We start from the raw sequence: 25,668 nt of genomic DNA, 5'->3' as shown, positions 1-25,668 counted from the left end.
ACAGATTCAATAATAACATACATTGTTAAATTCTAGACAAAAAATTTAGACTTATATTTAAAAGCTGAGTATTAAAATGAAATTCTGACCTTAGTGAAACTGTGATAAAATTTTCTTTATTACATACATTTAATATGTATCTAATTGTCTTCAGTAAAATAATCCCAACTAGATGTAAAGTCTCACATTTATAATCATATCTTCTAAAATTATCTCCTCAAAGAAAAGACCATAATTAGCTAAGAAAATGGATCTTATGCTATGTCTCAAGGTTTGAACTATTAAAAAAAAAAGTCTAAGCAAGATAAAACACTGTAATTGGACCCTTTCTTACAACTTAGGGTCATAATGTTGTATATACATGAGTCTAGCAATCATCAATTTGAAGAAATTTCTGACAAAAGATTGTTGTTTTAAGATTTATTTATTATTTTATGTGTATAGGTCTTTTGCCTCCATGGATGTGTATGTACCATTTGCATGCAGTGTCTATGGAGGCTGGAAGAGGGCATCAGATCCCCTAAAAACAGGGTTACTAATGGTTGTGAGCCGCCATGTGGGTGCTGAGACCTATCGAACATGGGTCCTCTGGAAGAACAGCCAGTGCTTTTAATGGCTGAGTCATCTCTCCAGTCCCAAAACATTATTGTTTTAGATGCACCATTAAATCTTGGTTATATTTTAAGAGCAAATGATGAAAACAGCTAGAAGAAAATACCAGTAAACATAGGTATCACCTCGATTTAGCCTCTGAGTTAGGAATTGCTCCTCAGAGTCAGTCTGACTGAAAGTCTACTACTATGGCTCATTTGCCCTCTATGTAAAGGAGGTTCACAGACAGATAGCTCCGGGTGGTGACATCAACACTCCAATGCTCTCTCTTTCCCTCTGCCGAAGTTGGCGTTCACCCTCACATGGAAATGGCCCAAAAGGCTGCGAGAGCTCTAGCTGTTTCTCTGTAGGCAGCAGAACAGAGAGGAGGCAGAAGGGAGTGACCCCAGTCTGCAGGAGTCTCTAAAAACCTATTAATTAATTAGTGGTAGATGTGATAGTGCACACCTGTAACCCAAACAGGAGGTCTAGGCAAGATGTTTGCAAGCTAGAAGCCAGTGTAGGCTCTGTAGTAAGATGCTGTCTCAAAAAGAAGAAAAAATGCAAGCAAAGCTTAAAATGCAAATAAGAGCTTAAATATATATATATATGTATCATATATTATATAATTGTGTGATTATATATCACATTTTAGTATAAAGAGAGTTGATGTTGCCTATATGTCTGTTAATCTTTTTAAATTAATTTTTAATTAATCTGTACTTTTTTTTTCAAATACATGGGATATCAAGGATATCCTAAGTTTGACCCCCATTGCATCTCCATGACCCCACCCACCAATTATGAGAGGAGCAATAAAGATATGAAAATGTTTAACTTAGCTAGCAATTAATGAGATGTAAATTTTGAAAAAGCATGAAAAAATCAAGTCAGTCTGACGGAATGAGAAGAATGAGTGTGCTCCATGTCGGTGAAACTGTTTTTGTGTGTTGTTGGTAGGTATGTATATTGGTAGAACTTTCTGGAAAACTATTTGGCAATATATAAAAAATGCTAAATATGATCATGCCTTTTGTCCATAGAATTTCTCAAGTCAATATGTATTGTCAGGCCAGGTGTGTTGTTTACTGCCTGTAATCTCAGCATTCAAGGCCAGTCTGGGCTACATAGTGAATTCCAGACCAGCCTGGGATACAGAGTGAGACTAACCTCAAAAATAAATAAGACGAAAAGAAGAAAGGGAGGGAGGGAGGGAGGGAGGGAGGGAGAGAGGGAGGGAAGAAGGAAGGAAGGAAGGAAGGAAGGAAGGAAGGAAGGAAGGAAGGAAGGAAGGAAGGAAGGAGAAGTGTATCTTCAGGAAATAATAGCATAAATATTAGAAATGTAAATGCAGATGTTTGTTGAATAACTGCTTGAGGGCTGGCGAGATGGCTCAGCAGGTAAAGGACTTGCCCCAAGCCTGATAACCTGAGTTCAATCCCCAAGATGCTACAAGGTAGAAGGAGAGAACTGACTCCCTCAGCTTGTCCTCTGACCTTCAAACCTGTGCTGTGGTACACACATATGCACAAATAAATAAATAAATATTATGTTTTGTAAAAGGAAATGTTTCTTGAAGCAGTACAACACTATAGCTGACCTAAATGTCCAATAGAGAACAGACTCTTAAATACGTCTGACCTTTGCCTGTCTTAATCACACACCAGCATGCCATTAACTGTTCAGTGGGAAGATTTACATGACAAGCAACAAAGTAGTCTTTAAAAGTATACATGGTCCCAGCATTTGGGAGGCAGAAGCAAGCAGAACCTCATGAGTTCAAAGCCAGCCTGGTCCACACAGGGAACTCTAGGCCATTCAGGAATACATAGAGAGATACCTCACACACACCAATAAACAAATAAATAAATATTTTTTTTAAAAAGGATATATATTGGATGATTCCATTTAAATCTATATTTATATGAGCAGATTTTTTTTATAGTTAAAAACAAAAAGACTAGTAGAAGCCATGGAAATATTAGCAGGGATCATCTTTGCCTCATATGAATTACAGGTGATTTTTCTTCAATCCCCCAAACACACTTTTTGGTACATTCTTTCCTTTAAAAAATCTTTTTTAAGATGGGCATCGTGATCCATGCCTTTAATCTCAGCTCTTAGAAGGATCTCTGAACCAACCCGATCTACGGAGCAAGATCCAGGACAGCCAGAGCACCACAGAGAAAACTTGCCTTGAAAAACCAAAAAGAATAAATAAGTATTTTATTTTATTTTTTCCATTTACTGATTTAGTATGTGTGTTTATGTTCATGTCACAGTGTGCCTGTAGGTCAGAGGACAACTTTGGGGAGTAAGTTCCCTGCCTCTACCAAGTGATCCTAGGGATCAAACTCAGACTTAACAGTCAGCATCTTACATGCTTAGCCATCCTACAACCTCCTGGTTATTTTTTATTTAATATTTCTCCTCTGTGGATAAGTATTACACATAGACTTTTTAAAGACTTATTTTTATTTCACTTGAATATGTGTGTTACCTATGTAAAACATTCATATATATGCACACCCCAAGGGACAGACACACATACAGATACAGTCAGGTAGACACCATTCACACACAGAGACACACACAGTACATACAGACACATACAAGTCATGCAGCAGACAGACACAGAGACACATTCAGCTCATGTGACAGACACACACAAAACGCACAAAACAGACAGACAGGGACAGATAGAGGACAGAAGACAGAGAACATGAAGTAGAGAATTCAAATCTGTTCTCTTGGTTAAATGACTCCAAGAGGAAGTGTTTTATTTCTTTCCTTAGTTCAATACTGATGCATTACTGGTGACTCAAAGTGAACCACTAATGAGAATAATCCGAGCAGTCCGAGATCAGACATCCAGTAAGCAACAGAGCAGAATGGAAAAGGTAGCCTCCTTTCTCTTAGGTAGTACCTTACAGGCATCAGAACTCCACAGAGTAGTTCTCAGGAAACAAGGAGATGGGATATTCTGATTGAAGCTGAGGAAGCAATTTTGTTTTGTTTTTGTTTTCTGACACAAGGGCTCACTCTGTAGCCTAAGCTGTCCTTGAACTCACAGAGCTCCACCTGCTTTTGCCTCCCAAGTGCTGGGATTAAAGGTGTGCATCACCATGCCTGACATAAAGGGATGATTCTGAAAGGTGACTGAGAGAAGGTGCATTATTAGCAGGGTCCTGAAGGGAAGAATGCAGTCTGGCAGACATCCTAGAGAAGGGAATTCCAGACTGGTGCCTGGCAAGAACAGCGACCTAGAGGCTGAAGGAGTCCTGAAAGGTGCAAGCTGATTTGCTTGGCAAATTCCAGATAAAGTAGAGATGAAAAGGGCTTTTTGGAGATTTTAGCACAACCTCAGGCAAAGGGTCTTGCAAACTGTAGCACTCAGTATCTATGGAATGAATAAATTTCATTCTAAAAAAAATACCCTGGGGTGGGGGGTGGGGGGGCTGGAGACATGGCTCAGAGGTTAAGAGCACTGGCTGGTCTTTCAGAGGTCCTGAGTTCAAGTCCCAGCAACCACATGGTGGCTCACGACCACCTACAATAAGATATGGTGCCCACTTCTGGCCTGCAGTCATACATGCAGACAAAACACTGTATACTTACTTACTTACTTAATTAATTAATTAATTAATTTTAAAAAATACCCTCAGGCTGACAAGATGAGTCGCAGGAAAGGGCTTATGCTGCCAAGCCTGACGACCTGAGCTCTAGGCCTGAGATCACACATGAAAGGAGAGACCCAGCTCCTGCAAGGTGTCCTCTCACCTCCATGCATATGCCTCGACACTAGCGTGTAAGTACACACACACACACACAAAATAAAACACACACATAAAATAAAGGCAGCCACAGTAACCATTTTGAAAACGAGAGCTACCTTACTCGCACCCCTATGCTTTTTAAAATATGCCCAGGCACAAACTACTTTACAACTGAACCCTGAAAAAATACATAACCTTATTTTATTAAAGTTCCTGTAGAAAATAGAAAATAAGGAAAGCTGTCCAATCTGTTTTATGGGATAAATTGTTTTATGATCAATTTTATTTTATTAATAAAGGCAAATAAAGACAGTACAGGAAAGATTATTGTTTAAATCATTTGTGCATACAGACACAAAATCTAAATTAATTATTGGCAATTTAAATCTATATAGATGTATATTAAAAATTAGTGCCAATAGTTCCAACTTCCAGGTAAGCATATACAGCATTTGAAAATTATTACTCTGTCCTCAAACAAGTAAAGAATGGACAAACTAAAAAGGCAATAATCCTCTTCCTCCTCCCTCCCTCCTTCCTGACCCCCACTGCAGATAGAAATAAATGTCTGCACATAGGAAACTTCTTTTGTTGTCATTAAGTGCCTTTTGCTTTATAGTTTTCTATTGTTCTTCAAGTAAATGCTTCATTCTTAGGGTATGAAGGCTTTTTTTTTTCTAGCTAGTAGTATTTCTACTTATAACTGAAGGGCTAGCATAAAATATCTTTCTTTCCTTTCTACTTAAGAAGAATTTTTCTGCTATTTTTATTAGTGTATATTCATAGGTTTCATTGTGACATTTTCATACATATTTACCATGTACTTTCATCATACTCTTCCCATTACCCAATTCTTCTTTTACCCATCGGAGAAGTAAAACCCCAGGGAAGCCACTACCCCCAGAATTGAAAGGAAAAGCGAGTATCTAAGGACCAGCAGGTGGGTATGTCTGTGCAGTTTACCACACAGACTCACAGGCCCTGGAAATCATAAAGAGATAATAGCATTTCCCTTTTAAAAAATAACCCTTTTAATTTATACTTTGGACTGAAAACCTAAGCATAAGAAGCAGAAGTAAAGGCCAATAGAAGACAATGTAGTTGAATGTGTTTATAGCCCCAGGGTGGTAGAATTTTACAAACAAGACTCAAAATCAAAACTGAGGTAAATTTACCAGCACCGCTGTAGATAACAAAGTTGTCAGAGAACTAACTGACTGTATTAAGAGTAGAAACTGAAAAGTGATTAGGATCATCTAAGCTACCTGTCAATCATAAAAAGGCAGAATCACAGAGAAAAATGAGCCAAGTCCACAAATTGTCACAGAAGAAAAGTCAATGAGAAGCTTGGCCTTAAACCACAAACATGAAAATCGAACCTCTAATCACATATCATTTTATGTATATCAAATTGATAAACATAGAAAGTAGGGAAATACAAAGTGTAGGTGAAGTGAGAGTCCTCAGGCTAGCTACTTTTGGCGAAGTGTCAACATGTTGTTAATTTTTTTACCTTCTGTGTGTGTGTCCAGTGCCTTCCTCAGGCTGGGCAAGAGCTACATCCTCCTGTCATCCATCTGTTTTGGAGATCAAGCAGAAGGACACTCCTTAAGCAAGCAGTTTTGCACATGTTCATCCAGAATGGTCTTGCACGTGCACAAGAGGGGCTGCAGAGACCGGTCACTGTGTCTTTGTGTCAGCACACTCCTGCTGGCCACTGGAAAGCAGATGAGAAAAGGGCGTAGGCAGAAGTGTGAGGGAGTGAGCTAGGTTTACAGAGAAGGAGGATGAATCTATCCCAGAAACAGAAAGCTAAGTGAAAAGGTTTGACAAAATAGTCTGTTGTGTGAAAACATAACAGCCAAGCAAAGGGTCACACTACATTTCAGTGATACATTTCCGTCTAAGGAGACAGATGGGAGGTCATTAAAAGGGTGTATATTACATTTAACGGAGTAAGCACTTTGAGGGAATGAAGTAAGTGAAGACAAAGAGGAAATAAATCCACAAAGAAAGCTACACAGGATTATAGGACAAGCTGCTGAGGCTAATCCTCCATGAACTGAAAAGCATAAACTTAATCCTTGACCTGGAAGTCCCAAGAGAGAGATTGATGGTTTCTAAGACTGAGCTGGGATAAGCTGTCGTGTGTGTGTGTGTGTGTGTGTGTGTGTGTGTGTGTGTGTGTGTGTGTGTGTGTTCATGCATGAACAGATGCATGTGTGCATATATAGGCACAGGATAACCTTAGGTAGATGTCATTCCTCAGGCACTATCTACCTTGTTTTTTGTTTGTTGTTGTAAAAAAAAAAAAAAAGTCTCTCACTGGCTGGAGCTTGCTAAGTAAGCTAGTCTGCCTGGTTGGAGATGCCCAGGCATCTTCCTGGCCCACTTCCCCAGGACTAGGAGTACCAACGTGCACCACCATGCCAACCACGTCTAGCCCAGTGGGACTGAACTCGTGTCCTCAAACACTTGACCGACTGAGATGTCTCCCCAGTTCCTGTCTTCATCTTTATCCATTCTCATTTTGTCCTTCCTCTTCCTCACCCCCAAAGGGTTGCTGGCTCCTTCCTGGGTATCTGCAAGGTCAGCGGACATGAACAACATTGTGGTGACCTGGCAGCCTCCCCAGAAAGTTGCCTCTGCTGTTCAGGAGTTCATAGTGGAGTGGAGGGCTCTACAGCCAGGAAACACCAGGAGGTCTCCCCCACACTGGTTGCGGATCCCTCCCTACAACATGTCTGCTCTGATTTCAGGTACCTCATTGCTCACATTCCTTCTAGAGAGCCACCAAGTTCTGTTTTTTTTTTTTGTTTTTGTTTTTTTTTTTTTTTTTTTTGGTGTGCTGGCTAGTTCTGTGTCAACCCGATAACAAGAGTTATCTGAGAAGAGGAAACCACAATTGAGAAAATGCCTCCATAAGACTGGTCTGTAGGCAAGACTATGTCTTAACAATCGATGTGGGAAGTCCTATCCCACAGAGGGTGGTGGCACCCCTGGGCACGTGGTTCTGGTTGCTATAAGAAAGCAGGTTGAGCAAGCTATAGGGAGCAAGCTAATGAGCAGCATTTCTTCATGGCCTCTGCGTCAGATACTGCTTCGAGAATCACACCTTGAGTCCTGCCCTGACTTCCTTGGATGGTAGAATACAAGCTATAATAAGATGGAGTAGGCCCTTTCCTCTCCGTGTTGCCTTTGGCCATGGTGTTTTATCACAGTAAAAGAAACCCTAAGACATGTGGGGAGATTTCAAGAAATTTTGCCTTCAGTTACAGAGGGTTACATGGTACACTACAATCCTAAACAGTGGGGACCTGGAGTCCATCAAGACTGCCCTGTAAGGCAGATGTGGTGGTGCATGCCCTTAATCCCAGCACTTGGGAGGCAGAGGCAGGCAAATCTCTGTGAGTTCAAGGCCAGACTGGCCTATACAGTGAATTCCAGAATAGTGAAAGCTATATAGTGAGACTTTGTCTTGAAAAAGCAAAGACTGTCCTTAGGACTAATTTGAGGACCAACTAACTGAAGAAGTCTTATGTTTATGGAAGAATTATGTCCCCTAGCACCATACCCAGTAAGATGAAACAATATTTGAACCAAATAAGCATGGCAGAAACGTAAATTAACTTGTCGATGTAACAAATACCTTTATCTTTGCAAAGTCATTTAACTCAAAATAATTTTGTGCATTGAGTCATTATTTTAAAGCCATGATACAGATAACAAAACCAGGAGATTCTCATTCCCAATCCTGCTATTTGTCATTTGAACTATTATATCATAATTGGGATCTCTATTCCTAAGTGAGGTTTCTGTCAGGGGTTGCAATAAAGTGAAAGTATCTGAAAACATATTAAAAGGACTAGAGAACCTAATGTCATATTAAATGTAAGCTCAGCATTGTGGTTCACAGTCTGGCTATACAGACAACCTACGCAGGTCTGAGTCATGGCTCCCTCACTAACACTTGTGAGATCTTAGGCAGATTTCTGTTATGCCCCTCTTTTCTCATCTGAGTGGTTATGAGGACTGACTGCATTAATATATGGAAGATGTTCTGAACAGTGCTTAGCATATTTCATGTACTGAATAATTTAGCGAACAAGTGATTATTATTAAATGTGTCAGAAATAAGAATTGAATAGGTTTACAAGCTCCAAACATTAAACTATGTTATTGTTCCACCATGAAAATCATTCCACTTCTCCAGGGGGATGTATACAATCTGCTTAAGATAAGCTTTACTTGGAGAAAAATATATTATACAATAACATATGAGCTGGTCCTTAAATGTGTGCCTCTTCTATGGCGGGCCTGCCCAAACTTTAACGGGTTACAATCTCCTTACTAACCCTTAAGGAGGAGGCCAAATAAAGTGAGCATCCAGAAAAAGAAAAGCAAGACACAGAGAATCTAGAACTTTTCATTTGGAAACCATTTAGCCCATAGAAGAGATTTTAGGGGCTGGAGAGATAGCTCAGAGGTTAAGAGCACTGGTTGTTCTTCCAGAGGTCCTGAGTTCAATTTCCAGCAACCACATGGTGGCTCACAACCATCTATAATGAGATCTGGTGCCCTCTTCTGGCCTGCAGGCATACATGCAGGCAGAACATTGTATACATAATAAATAAATAAATAAATAAATAAATAAATAAATAAATAAATAAATAAATAAATAAATAAATCTTTTAAAAAAAAGAAGAGATTTTAGAAGGGATGAGGCAGCAGTTTGATTATTGTTGCTGGTTTCAGCAACAATATCAAACAATATATATATACATCCAAAAGTATGTGTGTATTCCCTTGGTTGCTCAAGAAAGCAAGATTCAAATCCTGGAATGAAATGGTAAGAAAAGAAAGCATCAAGTTTTGTTGTTGTTTGAAATAGGGTCTCACTCTAGTCCTGACTGCCATAGAACTCACAGAAATCCTCCTGCCTCTGACTGCTGAGTGGTGGAATTGAAGGCATGTATTCATTACTACAGCCCAGAAGGAGGCATCAAATTTGAGAGCAGCTTTGTGACTTTCTTCTGGGATAGCTGGAGGCTTTGCAGTAGGACCAGTCTCCCTGGGGGGTGAGGGGGGTGATATCACACCCACCAAATTAAATGGCATACAGATAGGAAAAGCAGTAATTCATCTGTGAGGTAATATCAAAATTCATCCCTCATGGACAATTTGAACCTTGCCTTTCTTTTGGAAATCAGATAATTCTATACAAATACCATAAAGTAGATGACAAGCATGTTCTCCATACTTAGTAAAATAAAATATTCTGAGTCACTTTTGAATTATGCATTTGAATAAAACCAACTTAATAAAGTTACAAAATAACTGATTATGATTATTCTGCCACTTGGGAAATATTTAGTTTGCTATCACTTTCTGTTGAATTGAAAATTTCACTAATTCACGAATTCAAATGTTATTCCTAATGCCACTGGGTCCTTACAAGCTTTTTCTTACTCTGGCTGTATGGACAGTGTCAGATGTCCTGGAATGAGTCAGAATAAACCTGATTCCTAGACTGTGGGACGGTGGAGCTAGCTAGAGACTACCAGCCCCATCCTGTCTGCCCACTGTATCTCAGTGTCTGGAAGTTTTCCCAAGACCTAGGGTAGCTGTGTCCCTCACAAGTTATTCTTGGTGTGTACAGAATGACTCTTGGGTACATTATTCATGGAAGAGTTGCTTATATTCTCCCACACCTGACGTGAAACTAAATCTCTGCAGAGAAAAAAAAAAAAGTCTGTAGAATAGCTTATAAACAAAGACAAGGCCTTTGCCCAAGGGTGTTGAGCATATAGGTCAGCATAGTAACATGAAATAAGCTTGGAAACTGGGCCATATTGCAAAGGAAATGAGAGTCTTCTGCTGGTGGGCTTCCTCCACTGAAGGTTCTTAAAGTGGGGAATAGATACCCATAGGTTGGGGGGGTGAGCAGGGAGTGTTCATACAAAATGATCCAAAAAAAATGTGTCTCCTTAAGGCCAAAATCAGTAAAAAGTTTGCTAGGAAGGCTCTGCTCTTCTTGAAAGAGAAAATGTCAATGAAGACGCACAGCCACGTATCTTTCCTCCTTGACTAAGGGCAGGCAATTCACGGGGGGGGGGGGGGGGGGGGGGGGGGGGGACACAGCTTCTGATCAGTATAGTAGTGCCCTCACTCACATTTTGCTTTGCAAGGCTCATCAGGAACTCACAGATCTCCACAGGGCAGTGGGTGGGTTGGCTCTTCTCACGACATGGGACAGGAAAGTAAACCAAACATGGAAATGAGAGCCACTTGCCAGACCCTTCCCAAGGAAGTGTGATTCTATACCCTCCGTTGCCTTCAGCATGGATCCCATGGCACTCTACAGACTAAGGTGGCAAGAGTCTTCTCCACTTTCTCTGGTTTATGAACTCAAGTTGGCACCTACTCTCATGTGAATCTGATCTTGTCAGGCTCTCTTCCAACAATGGTTGTGTGATGATTTAATGGGCTTTCATGTAAACCCCACACACACACACACACACACACACACACACACACACACACACACACACAAATTTAATCAATAATTGTGTGAGGTAAAATTCCTCTGCACCCCAAAAAGACATTAAGTCATAGTCAATTATCAGAGTAGAGGTACCCAAGTAAGCCATCAGGCAGCATTAAGCACCTGATACTGTAGTTACCTAGTGAGAATCATCTCTCTCGTGCCTTCAAGATTTAGAGTTTAGGGGCTAGAGATAGCTCAAAAGTTAAGAGCACTTCCTGCTCTCCCAAAGGAACCATATCAGGCAGCTCACAACAGCCTGTAACTCTAGCTCTAAGGGATCTGATACCTTTCTTATTCTGGCTTCCTTGGACACACCAAGCCAACCCCCATCCCCACACACAAAACTAAAAATAAGCTGGGGTGGGTGGGGAGATTTGGAATTGGGGGGGGGGTGTTTTTGTTGGGGGGGCGGGATTTGTTTTGTTTTGTTTTTTTGAGACAGGGTTCTCTGTGTAGGTTTGGAGCCCTTCCTGGAAGGGCTCCATTCTGTAGCCCAAGCTGGCCTCAAACTCACAGAGGTCCACCTGTTTCTGCCTCCTGAGTGTTGGGATTAAAGGTATGTACCACCACCACCCAGCAAATTTGGGGGTTGTTTGGTTTGGTTTGGTTTTTCAAGACAGGGTTTCTCTGTGTAGCCCTAGCTATACTGGAACTCACTTTGTAGACCAGGCTGGCCTCGAACTCACAGGGACCCATCTGCCTCTGCCTCCCCAGTGCTGGGATTAAAGGTGTGTGCTACCAGGCCCAGCAAGATTTGGAATTTTAAAGGCACATCATGGGCAGTGTTATAAGGACTTTACCATCCTTCACAGGCAGTACAATAAGGACTTTGGGTGGGAAAGAGGCACTGACTTTCCTCATGACTGACAAAAAATTGCAGAGTATAGCATTTCAAAGCTAGAAAGGAACATTAACATTCCTGGAAATCACCAATATTTGAGGCTGTAAGACAACTGAGATCTAACTGGAAGGGAGCCAAGAGCAGGAACCAGGGGCTGGCTTGCACTGCATACACCCCTTAGTCACAAACCAGTGTGGCATATGAAAGCCACTGAGGTGCTATGCCTGCAAAAGTCCAATAACTCCATATAAACAAGTGACTCATCTGTAGAATCCAATATCCGGTATGCTTGTATGGATATGTTTAAATCCTCATTAGAGCTTTTTAAAGGCCTTTATCTCCTTTTTAAGAACAGCTACTCTGGTCACTTAAATGAAGAAACTAGATATAGTAATGTATGTCTGAACTCTTGGCCTAAGAAGGCTGAGGCAGGGCGACTGCTGTGGATTTGAAGACAGTTTGGGCTACACAGAAAGAATTTATTACAAAAATAAATAAAATCCCTTATGTTTCTTGGAAGTGGTACCTAGAAGCTTGCATCATGGACGTAAGATACTGGGAAATTCTAACTTAGGCCATCCCTTTATTCTCAGTCCAGACTGCTCTTCAATCTTCAAACTAAGGAAAACTAAAAATGACTTAGATGCAGGTATTAACATGACTTTTTCTCGTGCAGAGAACATCTGTCCCTACACCTGTTATGAAATCCGGGTGCATGCACTGTCAGAGGACCAAGGGGGTTGCAGCTCCACCCTGGGTGACTCCAGCCACAAAGGTGACCTTTAGGATCTTTCACTCAAGCTTCGGTTAGTGGTTTGGATTTAGAGGGTGACAGAAACCTCTTGTGTCCTTTTCCCCAGCACCACTGACTGGCCCTCAGATCACTGACATCATAGAGAAAAAGGAGAGCCTTTTGATTTCCTGGTCCCATATCCCAGTCCAGGAGTCAGTGGGCTGCATCCTCCATTACAGAATATACTGGAAAGAACGAAACTCTACTGTGCAGCCTGAGCTCTGTGGTATGTGTGAAAACCAAGTGCTGTGGGGCCTCCTGTTTAGATATTGGAAAAGCACAGATTAGGCATGTCTCCACTCTACACAAGTGCTAGCACTAAGTCAGCACTTGTGAAATGAGCTGAATTATGAAAAATAAAAGACACTTAAATGCACACATGAAAAGTTATTGAATATGTGTTACATGCTAAGCAAATTGTTAAAAATACAGAAATGAAATGAGTGGACTAGGCTCTCACAGCGCCTGCTCACAAAGACCAAACTAGGATAGCTAAGGCAAGACAAGGTAGGCCTGGGCTACACAGTGAGACTCTGTCTCAAAGCAGATGACAAATAATAACACTTGTGTATTTGTTGAACTGGTAAAACACACACACACACACACACACACACACACACACACACACATAAAGACAGGTAAAAGGTAAAAAGAAATCCAGTTTTACAACCCAAAACTCCTGGTTTAGCATGAGTTTTTAAACAAGAGGAATATGACACTCAAGAAAGCTCAGACTTATAATGTCATTGATGATGTTGATTGTCAAAGTAGAGCTGGCAATTTAATGAAACAGTTAAGGCACTTCAGTGCTAATCATATACGTCCTCAAGACTCAAAACATTCAGATACTTCTTAACTCTTCACATTTGTAATTATCATATTATTTTCTTCTTGGAATAAAATACAGCACAATTTAGATAACTTTTTATGACCTATAATTGTTCTATAGCTGGAAAAGCAAACACAATTACAATAAATTCTGGCTGCAGCATTATCTCAAATGGTTTCATGAATCATTCCTTCAAGTAACTAGTCACTTGAGTTCTGCTCTTCAGATCTTTGATCTAATCAGAACTGCTTTGTTTTTATTTTTGTTGTTTCTTGGGTTGGCCCTCTCTGTTTCATAAGCAGTTGGCTTTCTTTCAGGAGCATTTGTTAGAAAGAAGGGGCATTTTCATCCCTTCATTGGAATTATTGGCTCAGAAATATGACTACTTGAGTGGTAGGCTCCAGAGTGTTGCCACGGGAGAGCTTTTTGCCTAGGAACCTTAAGAAGAGTTGTCTTCTCTGTTGACCTTTCTCTCAGTTATGACTCTCACTGTTAATTTTTACATTAGTTCTGAGAGAAAATAAAAGTTCTCAGGCTGCTCTGAGGGAAAATAACACACACACAAAAATGTGCTTGGGATCTTTTTCTATATGGACCTGCACTTTTGATGATCTTTCCACATCTGTCTCTGTGAGTTGATTCATTCTTAATTAACAGCTCTGTAGACTTTCTGTCATTTGTTAGCTAATCTGTCACCAGGCCTGTCAGGGTAAGACAGTTCTGAGGCCTCCTAAAGGCTGGCCAATCAACTGGCCTTTTCATGGGGTATTTGGGATCCTTCCTGTAATATTTGCCCCAGAAATGATTTTCCTTTTGGCAAAATTTAAGCCAATGCCTATTTACAACCACAAAGATCAGTGTGGTTAGTTGGTCCTTGTAGCTGTTGCTGTAGATGTTGAAAATAACCTACTATATTTTCTCACAGATCTGATGCATGTAGAGCCTACACAAGGGTATTTTTAAATAAGCTAAAAGGCAAGATTCACAGTCTGATTTTTTTACTAGTCTAGATTAAATTCCCACTTATTCCAGTAAGCACACATTAGTGACTAAGCCCCATTCCCTATCCTCACAGCCTTCAGTGTGCAGAGGAACTAGAAAAGTCTAGTGGTATTTGCTCCACCCATGACCTTGGGCTATAGGGTGCATTGTACAAGAGATGGCTCTATGGTTAAGAGCACTGACTGATGTTCCAGAGGACCCAGGTTCAGTTCCAAGACCTGCTGGTGTCTGATCATGCCAGAGTTAAAGAACATGTGACCGTTCTCCCTCTCAAGAGGTCGTGTACAGGCAGGAAACACCACCTCCTTCAGGCCCTACAGCCCAAGGTCATGGGCGGAGCAAATACCACTACATTACTCAGTCCCCGAGAGCAATGCAAACGCATGTGGAAGTATCAGTTCTTTGTCACTACACTAGCTTTACGGGGACAGGTGAGGTGAAGAATTAAGAGTGCCCTGGCATCAGTGCACAGCCTGCTGTCGGGATATCTGCTGGCATGGCCACATGCACTGGTGCTCCAACAGCAAAAACCTCCCTTCTGCAGGACACTTGCCTCTGCCTGCCTGTTTTTGCCAACAAGTTCTGAGCATTCAAGGACACAAGCTATAGCAATTCAATCACCATTTCTCTCCTCTAGAACACAACCAGAGAGATGGTAGGTGTACTTACTAAGTAAGCCAGATATCCATTGAATAACAAATGGTTGAATACATTCCCAGAATCAGTGTAACTGTTCAAGTCTACTCTTCTTGACCTTCATAGCCACATTCTTTCAGAGAGTTGGCAGCGATCACATCCTTCTAAATTCATCCCTTTATCACTGAACCACCTGAGTTTAAATTTCCATCCACTGAGGCTTGAAGGGACCCCTTTATCTCTCCTGGGAACACAGCCCAGAGGCAGCAGGACCAGTCTTTCTTGCTTGACTTCTCTCATTACACAACTCAGCCTATTTTGCCAACAAAACTGCTGACTCTGCCACTCTCACCTCCCCACATCAGCTGCTATTTTTGTTCTTCAAATAGGCATGTGCGAACCAGCCCAGCAAACCATAGAAATCCCTTCCTTTCTGTTCCAGTGTCTCATCTCGCTTCCTCAGCTCAGGACACCTCACACAGTTGGACAGCTGACTCCCTGGTGCCTGCAAGATGAACAGAAGCGCTTCCTAAAAGAAAGTTTTTTTTAAAATCCCCTCCTTTAGGAATAGGGATCCCCACACACCCACTTAATCATATTGCTTAAGTCTCTGTAAGCAATTATAGCAGACCTTGGAATTTTCCACAAGATATTTTTCTCAACAGGTTGTAAAATATAGTTTATAAAATAAAAAAAAAGTTATAAAATACAGCCTATGAAATGATCTGCTCATGCCTCAACCCTTTTTAGTGGGGCAGAGGGAATATTCCAGGGCTCCTTCTTACTATCTACCCACAGTTAAGTAGAACAGAAGAGTGGACAAAGTCTGTTCTTCCTGTTACATGGTGAATTCTCTGAGGTGATGCTGTGTGTTCAGAGCAGGCAACACGCATCTGTGACTGTTCATGGGCCGTTGATGAAGTTGGACCCAGTCCTAAGTTCCAGTTTCCTCTATTGTCCTCAGCATAGGCACAGGCTGGCTGAGTGAGCCAGCAGCTACTGCTATTCACATTCTAGCTTGACAGATGCTGAGGATGCAACCCAGGAGATTGTACATAGGAGGCAAATATGCTTCTCTCTCAAATCAAATGATGCATTAAAAATAGAAATAGGTGAGTACCTACATTGCTTATTTTCTTTACACAGCCTTGTTTTCCTTTGTCTTCCTTTCAGAAATTCCGTACAGACACTCCCAAAATTCATATCCAATAAGCAGCCTGCAGCCTGGAGTGACATACGTCCTATGGATGACAGCTCTGACAGCTGCTGGTGAAAGTCCCCAAGGAAACGAAAGGGAATTTTGTCCACAGGGTAAGAAACTGAAGACAGCCAGTCCACTGTGGACTCTAACATAGACACATTCCTACTCGACTTTTCTTACCTCACTGCTGACTTTCTTGCAGGCACTTCACACTTGCTATTAATCTGTATGTTGCCCTCCCACCGCACTGTCTACTAGAAGACTATCAACTCATTTTTCAAAATGCAGTAGAAATATTACCCCTCATCCAGGAAGCCCTGCGAGGCTTATATCCACCACTGAATACTCCTTCCACACCTGTGAGCTGGGGGAGCCCTTGCAGGACTGGATGCCTCTTAGAATATATACAGCTGGGTCCCCATAGTGTCCTTCTAACTGAATAGTTAAAAGTGAGTTGACTTTGTTCCTAAACCCAACTACCCAGGCACTGTGGGTTAAGGTCTAGAGTATTCATCAAAGTCAGACTTTTGAAGTCTTTCCTGACGATAACACCATAACAAAATTTGCTAACTTTGCAGGCAAAGCCAACTGGAAAGCATTTGTGGCATCAAGCATTTGCATTGCTATCATCATGGTGGGTCTTTTCTCAATCCGTTCCTTCCGGCAAAAGTGAGTTGAGTTTGTTACATCCCCCAATTTAATACGTGTGTGTGTGTGTGTGTGTGTGTGTGTGTGTGTGTGTGTGTGTTATACATATGTGTATGCACATACGGGGAAACTATGCATAGGTATGCGGAGAGCAGGGAAGGATGTTGGGTGTCTTACTATTTATCCACTAAAGATAATATTGAAGTTAGAGGTAATGAATGCTATTAGTTTTTAAATTTTGCAAACCGTATTTACATTTCGAAATAATCCATACACAGAAACATGTCACATACACAGTTGAGGTGAGCAGGCAATCTGACTACATCTGACACCCCACTAATCACCAGGGTGACTCAGCTCATCTGACTAACTAGGAAGAGGTCCCCTTCCTCCCTTATCACTCTATGCAGTGCCTCCCAAAGGAACACACCAAGAGTCATTTTCCAAGGTAGAGGACTGTTCTTCCATCAAGGGTATGTGAGTAGTTGTGTTCCTGTTACAACCTCCAAATAAGCTCTCAATACGCAGTTGGTTGTGTGTACTCTATCAGCTTGAATCTATATAAGCTGTGTAGCACGTTCTCACCTGGGTAAAGGGCTGCTTTGGTAGCTCCACAGTTGACAGCAACAAATTTTCTATCCTGATTTGGATGATATATTGCACTCTATTATCCTACAGCTTCTGCATGACCTTTCACCCTGTGATCTCACAGCTGTGGGAACTACCGATATTGTATTCTACAATGGGGGAAAAAGGAAAAGGTGTCAATTCTTTCCTTTTAAGGAGCTTGAAAGTTGCATATGATACTTTCAGTTTTATCTCAAAAGACATAACTCAGTGAGGCAAGAGTGGCTAACATTATGGTCTTTTAGCTGCATTCACTGTCATCTCAATAAATCAAGAACCTGAATTGAGGAAAAAGGAGGAAAAAAAATATTAAGTGGCAATGAACACTCTGCTCCAAAGATACACAACACAGTATTAAATGGTGGTTATATCTGGGAACCATAGGTGAATTTATTTCTACTTATTTTATAAAAATTGGGCCGACAAGACAGATGTCTCAGTGGGTTAGGCACTTGTCACCAAGTCTGATGACAGATTGATCCCTAGAACCCACTACACCAAGTTGTCCTTTGACTTCACATGCATGATAACACATGTGCACCCACACCAATACAAAATAATATTTTAAATCTTTTTTTAAAAATTAATTTTAAAATATACTATTTTGCAAAGGAAAAAATAATCAGTTCATTTTTCAACACAAAGCTTTCTTTAGATGCCAAGTAATACAACTTGGCATTCAAATATAACAAACTTGACATTCTGCCAGACGGTGCACTTTGTCTGGCAGATCTACCCAAAGATCACCAAAGCAGAGCTCTTTAGACTTTGTAAGGGGCTGGAGACATGGTTCAGCAGTTAAAAGCACCAGTTGCTCTTGTAGTGGGCTCAGGTTCATTTCCTAGCACCCACATGGTGGCTCACAACTGTCTGTTACTCTAGTTCCAGGGAATCCAGTGCCCTCTTCTGGCCTCTGTGGGCACCAGGCAAAACATTCATACACATAAAAAGACAAAAACAAATAACTTTAAAAAATACTTTGATAAAGTTTATCTCAGTAGTAAAAGAGAATCATATCCAAGCTATCACTACCCATCATTGCCACACAGCATATCTAGTCATCTAACACAGTGGTCCTCAACCTGTGAGTTAGCAACCCTTTCACAGAAGTTGCTGATCAGATATCCTGTATATCAGATATTTACATTACGATTCATAACAGTAGCAAAATTAGTTATGAAGTAGCGATGAAAATAATTTTATGGTTGAAGTTATCACAACATGAGCAACTATAGGGAAGGGCTACAGCATTAGAAAGGTTGAGAATCCCTAATTTAACAGTTAAATCATAGCTGGCCTTTCTTCATCAAAGCTTATCAGTCTTTGAACAATACTTTATATTGGGTTTGATTTTTTTTTTCCTTTTTTTTTTTTTTTTCCTGTGACAGGGTTTCTCTTGTGTAACCACCATGGCTGTCCTAGAACTCACTCTGTAGATCAGGCTGGCCTCAAACTCACAAAGATCCACCTGACCCTGCCTCACAAGTGCTGCGATTAAAGGCATGTGCCACCACTGCCTGACTGGTTTTAATTCTTTAACGGCCAATAATTTTAAGTCATGTGCACTTAATAAGCTTCTTGAATTTTTTTCTCATCACATTAAGACCTCCAATTTCCTCTGATCACAAAGTGTAATCACCGTTAACAGATATTTCTCTAAAATACCCTTTTCTTGGTATTTTAAACATGATTATAATCAAGATATTACACTATTCTATATCCTATTTTAAATCTTCATTATAATAATGTATTAATATTTTAATTAGCTCACTAGCAAGATCCTCCAAAATATGAATATCTTCTGCTTTGCTCTTCTATTTCCAGCATGTGCCACTGTACTGATCACATGTTTAGTTTAATGTTACTTGCTGAATTAATGCATGGCTAAATAGTGAGGGACTACTAAAAATTTAGTGGAACAAAAATTTTTAGTTTATTTAGCAAACTCTAAGTGGTTGTATCCTGACTTACTGTCATCAATCCAAAGAACTCCTGCCTTGGATAATGTTTCTTTCAGGGTTTGTCTTTTACTCGTTTCATACAGAAGAATCCTCTCCCCTAAAATAACTGCACTGAGAGCCTGTGCCTTTGTACACACATCTAACTAACTGTCACTGTTTTCTTATTTATAGGTTATTTGCTTTCCTTTCTACTCTCAGACCTCAATGGTACAGCAGAACCATTCCAGATCCAGCAAATAGCACATGGGTAAAGAAGTACCCCATTGCAGAGGTAAGGTACAAAGTCACATTGCAGCTAGTATAGTGCTAGTGAATGACCACATCTAAAGAAATGCTCCCAGGAATAAGATACTGTGGATGAGCTGAGTTGATAACGAATTATCAGTTTTCTTCTGGACTCAAGAGCAGTCCATGCATGAGAACTTCTGAAGCCCATGAACATAAGACCTACCAAACTTTATGACTCCATGAGCTTTCATGCCCCTCACTTCAACTTATTTCAAAAAGAAGAAAGCATGTATTTTTGGTTGTTTTTTGTCATTTGGAATAGTACTCTGATAATTAACTGATCCAAATTCAAGCAACTGAATTTAACTTTCCCAATCCTGTTGGAGGACAGAACAAAGTAAAAGCAACCCTTAGATTTGATTTTTGTGGAAAGCCATTATGTATATAAAGAAAAGGCTTTATGGAAGAGATGGCGCTCAACATACAAATGAGAGAGCACTGGGGATAAAGAAGCAAAGGGACTTTGGCACGGGAGGGAGCAAGATGGGATATCTCTGGAGGAGGTCGGAAAGTTGTTGCATCTGAAGAACAAGAGGGAAAGGAAGCCACGTGCCAATCTTTCCTGTTGCTGAGTCCTGAAAGCCTTTTTTTCAAGATTCTTTAGATTCATTTCCTTAAGCCAAAAGCCAGTGGCCCCGCCTCTGCTTAGAGGAACCGCTCCTAGTCGCCTCTGCTTTAGGAACTGAAATCACTGCAGTTCGGCATCTTTGCAGTTGGTTCTGGAAGAGCCTGCTGCTGTTGTTTCCCAGTGTGCATCTTGGAGAACTTGTCCAACTATCTGAGTACCAAGTGCCATCGTTTCACATTTTATTACTGAAGAGTAAATAAGACAACATGTGAAGCAAATGCTTTTTACTTTTTTGTTGCAGTTTGTTTTTGAGATAGCTTTTCACTCTATAGCTCAGATTGGCCTCAAACTCACAAATCTTCCTGCCTCAGACTCCCAAGTGCTGGGATTATAGGCATCATCCACCATGTCCACTTCTTTTCAGTTTTCATTTCTTCCCAAGAACAACCATACTTGGAGACTTCTCTCTATTGAGGGATTTTTGTTTACAATAGCAAGAGTAGTGACAATGATAGACGTACATTCACCATATACTATACTATGTACTAGTCAGGTACGTAATTAGAGTACATCAACCTACTATATTTATATATAACCTACATATTACTTCCTATGTAGCAGGCACTTTTAATTTCATGTATCGGCAATTTATTGGCAGCTATAAGTCATAGTATTATCTTGATTTTTCAGATGAGTAAACTGAAGCAGAGGACCAAATAACTTGCCCAATACTAGTGATAAACAATGGATCCTAAATTCATTTCCAAGCAGGACATGAAGACATTACACCTTACAACAGACCTTTAAACACAGTATGAGGAGTGTTTCTAGTGTCCCATACTGCAGAGCTGAACACTCACTAGGGAGGTATCCACACACTGGCCCTCACTGGATGACCATAATCTACAGGAGTATACAATGAGCCACAAGGCCTTAGAAGTTGCCTTGCTGGCATATGAGTATTCAAGTACCAGGATTTGAACCAATCAAACTTGACAATCTAAGGCTAAAACACAGTGGAAGGCAGCTCTGTGCTGGGTGAAAACACTGGCCTTCACACTGTAACCATGGACTCTGACCAGGAAATAGAGGCACACAGAGATGCTACTGGCTGGACAAAACGTCAAATAAGATGCACAAAAGTTTAGAGATAGTACAGCAGCAAAAACTGGCATATAGATGCCCAAAGCCACATGGCAAAAGTACACTAGTCATAGCAATAAAACAACACGCATAAAGAAAAGTGAGACCTGTATGTGCTTAAAGGTTTGTAACCAAATTACAAGTGGGAGGGTAAAAGGTACATGCATATCTCTGTACTGGGGAGGCTAAAGCAGGAGCAATGTGAGCTATCAGGAGTCTCATAAAAAAGTCAAAAGTTTGTAACAAGTGCTTAATGTAGTTTTCATGGGTATGAAGGAGATGGCTTTTACAGAAGCCTGCCAAATACATAAGCCCACTATGGTGGCTGCTTCTGAAGAAAAGTTGAAAATATGAAGTCTTTTGATTTTTATTGCATATTCTTTTTGACCTCTGAATTATTACTTTGTAAAAATAGTCCATTGGGGAAAAAAATTAAGAAGCTTTTAGTGGCTGGAAAGATGGATCAATGGTCAAAAGCACAAATTTTTGCTTAGGAGGACCTGGGTTGTTACTGGCACCCAAAAGGTGGCTCACAACCACCTCTGGGGTCCGATGTCCTCTTCTGACTTCTGCAGGTACTTCACACATGTGGCACAGAACATACATGAAGGCAAAGCACTCATATACACAAAGAATAAATAGCCTTTAAGTTTTTTTTTAATTTATTTGTTATGTGTAGTGTTCTGTCTGCATTTATGGCTGCACACCAGAAGACGGCACTATATTTCATTAGATGGTTGTGAGCCACCATGTGGTTGCTGGGAATTGAACTCAGGACCTCTGGAAGAGCTGCCAGTGCTCTTAACCTCTAAGCCATCTCTCCAGGCCACAAATAGCCTTTAAAAATTTAGTTGATAAAGACTTTGGAGGCAACCCCACAGCCTGGATGGTTTGACTTAAGTACATAGGTAGTCTGTTTCTAAAAAACTATATAATGCACTTTGTGCCCGACTGAGGCAGAAAATAGATTAGAAATAAAGATATACCTTAAAACTCTGAAGGAAAAGGCCAAACTACACAGAAGATCACTAAAATCAGTGCCCATGGTGTTCCCGAACCATAAGGTTAAAGGAATTTTCCCTGGGGCTTTCTAGAAGCCAGCCCCCAGGAAGTGCTGGAGAAGTCTGTCAGTACTGTCCCACAGAGGCAGAACAGCTCACCTAGTGAAAACAAACAGCTTCTCCCATTCTGTTAATCTCTCCCACATGGTAGCCTTGCTTTGGCACAGCTGCCATGCATGTTCCAAGACAAACATACATGCCAGGACCAGCTTGAGGATGACCATGGGAGAACCAACTTTTAAAAGAGAACAATGGAAGCCTTTCATGGAATTCTTGACATTGTCGTCATTCCTTTCTTGACACTTGTCATGCCCTCAAAAGGTGGCCATGTCAGAGGCTAATTATACCAAGAAGTGCAACTTGTCATTTAATAAATGAGAAAAACAAGGCAGAGATTGATCAAAAATTCCCAAAGACTATCAAAGCTGGGACTCATCCTCAGAATTTGCCCATTCTCAAAGTTACGTATTCAGATCCTCCTGGGTGGTCTGCATGTACTGCTTGAGTGGAGTGCAAATAGGGAACTAATGGAAATGTCAGGTGCCAAACAGATGTGTTGCTCCCACTGAGAAACTATGTGGAAGTAAAATGGGAAATAGATGCAGAAAGGAGCAGACTAGGGGCTGAAATCTTTTCATATAAGCCTAGTTGTTAACAGCTCTACCTTGGGAAGCCCAGGCAAACTGGAACAGAATAAGATGTAAGAACTCAACTAAAGCCTGGTAGGAGAAATGTTAATCAAGTGCCAAGGACTTGAACTTGAGAACTGGCAGTAAACTTATTAAGAAGACATGGTAGAGCTGGTGACCAAAGAAATGCTGAAAAAGTTAACAGAAAAATTTAGTAATGCATTATCAAGACTAGCTAAAGGGGAAGATGAAAATCTGTTACAGAAAAGCTATTCAAATACTTTTTTAAATCCCAATCTGACAAGAACATTGCCTTATCTGAAACCATCTAATTCCATCAAAGCCCAAACCCCTTAGCATGTTCTTAAAGGGCCTTAATGACATGATGCACACCTTTAATCCCAGCACTCAGGAGGCAGAGATCCAGGCTAGCCAGGACTACATAGTGATGATGCAGTCTTTAGTAGAAGTCCTTCATGAGTAGTCTCCCCCATTTCTAAACTCTGTTGTTTTTTTTCCCCCAGTACTAACAAATAACAGGGTTAGGGATGTGACTCAGTAGTAAAGCACTTGCCTTAGCACGTAAAATCCCCTGGATTTGATTCTCAGCAATGAATGGTAGAAGACAACAAACCAGCAGGCTCAATACACTAATTTCCCTCTACCACCTCCAACCCGGAAAATATTCCATCTCTCCAGACTCCACTCTAGCTTTCCCGTTCTGTCTCCAGGCTTATGCCACTAGAAAAAAGCAAATGGTATAGCTTGATTCAGAGACTGAAGGTTAAGCTCATCAATCTGTCCTTGATTGGAGATTGGCAATGATGAGCAGGGAACGGATATCGGGCTCCAGTGCCTACAAAATTTAAAGGTCCAGCTTCTCATCTGAGGCTGAGACAGGGCAGGGTGCAAGGTTTTGTAAACTCAGAGATACAGGTTGTCAAAGTGACCTACATACCCATTCTTTCTTCTCCCAGGCCATGGACAGTCTCCTAATGGCCTGGCCCACTCCCGAAGAGCCTGAGCCCCTGATCATCAATGAGGTCCTTTACCAAATGACCCCAATCTTCAGACAACCCTATTGCCCCAAAAGAGGACAAGGGTTCCAAGATCAATCTACCCCCAAGGAAGACACAATATACATTGCCTCCAGTCTACAACCTACAGGAACTCTCACAGCCGACACAAGACTAGTTCATCTATACAAGGTGCTGGAAAGCAGGGAACCTGACTCAAAACTGGGCAACCTGACCAATTCCTTGACAGTCACCCCAGTGGACTACCTTCCCAGCCATGAAGGCTATTTACCCTCCAACATAGAAGACTTCTCTCCACATGAGGCTCCTTCAACTGATTCTTTAGAACTGGAGCACCAACACATCTCTCTTTCCATTTTTGCATCAAGTTCTCTTCGCCCACTCACCTTCTGTGGCGAGAGGCTGACTCTGGATCAGTTAAAGATGGGGTATGACTCCCTCATGAGTAATGAGGCTTGATACCTAGAAAGTCAGTGTGCCCATTAATTATAATCACAAGAGCAGCACAACATATCTAGTTACCCAGTTCCTACTCCAGTGGTCACCATCTTTGGTAGTATAAGACCTGGCTGTAGCTTCAGGACAGTGCAGACCAGCCAGCTGTCTCTGAACTGTTAGTTTCACCATAGGGACTTGCTGCCTTTAACACCAGTTCCCTCTGGGTCTAAAAGCTCAAGCCACAAGAACCTGGACCTTGCTGTTTTGCTTCTTTATTGTAAATCTGTGCTTCCTTTTCTAACCTACTAAATTAGCAATGTGTCGTATAGCCTAGTCTTGTAAACTGTTCTCAGCCTGTTTCCTATGCAGCTCTAGAAACTGAACATATCTGGTCAGTTTGCTCATAAACATCGTTTCCTGCTGCTATTCCAGACTTAATCTGCACAGTCCTTTTCAAAGTATGAGGCTTTCCATTACATTTCTATTCTACCCTAACTACTGTATAGCTTTGGCATCTCTGCATGCATCAAGTTTCCTTAGTTGATTGCCATGACAAGGTTCTATGTAAGGCTGACCGTCTCTTCCATGCTTTTCCCTCATCAAGATTCTCATGTTACTTTAATCTACAACCTTGGCAAGGTCTTCCAAGTATAGTTCCTGGTCATGTCACCTGTTATCACTTCCGTTGGCCGATCCAACTTGCTTCCCACTCACCAGCTATTATATATAGCACAAGCTTTACAAAAAAAAAAAAAAAACAAAAACAAAAACAAAATCACATTAAGGGACTTACATTACTTTTCAGGTCTCTCTTTGCCTGATAGATTTGACAGATCTTGATGAATGTCAAAGCCAACAGGTAACCTTTGCCCACTACTACAAGTAGTTGTTCTTCCCCAAGTAAAACTCCAAATAGTTAAGTCTTTCATTCCTTGGTATTTTTAAAGTCTAAAATATATTCCACCAACACCAACTAATTCTACTTTCTAACTCGTAAAATTCCACAATTCTCCGGAATCTAAATACCATAGTGTACAACACTAAAGGTCAGG

At 40.9% G+C, this 25,668-nt stretch overlaps 1 protein-coding gene across 1 annotated transcript in view; it reads left to right on the top strand.

Moving 5' to 3' along the window:
• The window catches only part of Il12rb2 (interleukin 12 receptor subunit beta 2), a 69,234-nt gene extending 43,866 nt beyond the window's left edge, over positions 1–25,368 (top strand). Inside the window, exons 9-15 of the mRNA XM_059257055.1 lie at positions 6,926–7,126; positions 12,432–12,530; positions 12,616–12,774; positions 16,189–16,326; positions 16,795–16,885; positions 19,624–19,750; positions 24,119–25,368. Of these exons, the coding sequence (XP_059113038.1) occupies positions 6,926–7,126; positions 12,432–12,530; positions 12,616–12,774; positions 16,189–16,326; positions 16,795–16,885; positions 19,624–19,750; positions 24,119–24,637 (1,334 nt within the window). The 3' untranslated portion in view covers positions 24,638–25,368. The remainder of the gene's footprint in view (positions 1–6,925; positions 7,127–12,431; positions 12,531–12,615; positions 12,775–16,188; positions 16,327–16,794; positions 16,886–19,623; positions 19,751–24,118) is intronic.
• Positions 25,369–25,668: the final 300 nt, after the last annotated feature.

This window comes from Peromyscus eremicus, chromosome 3, assembly GCF_949786415.1.
Source record: "Peromyscus eremicus chromosome 3, PerEre_H2_v1, whole genome shotgun sequence".
Taxonomy (NCBI): Eukaryota; Metazoa; Chordata; class Mammalia; order Rodentia; family Cricetidae; genus Peromyscus; species Peromyscus eremicus.
Note: the sequence above shows the minus strand (reverse complement) of the source record. Positions and strands in the feature narration are given on the sequence as shown.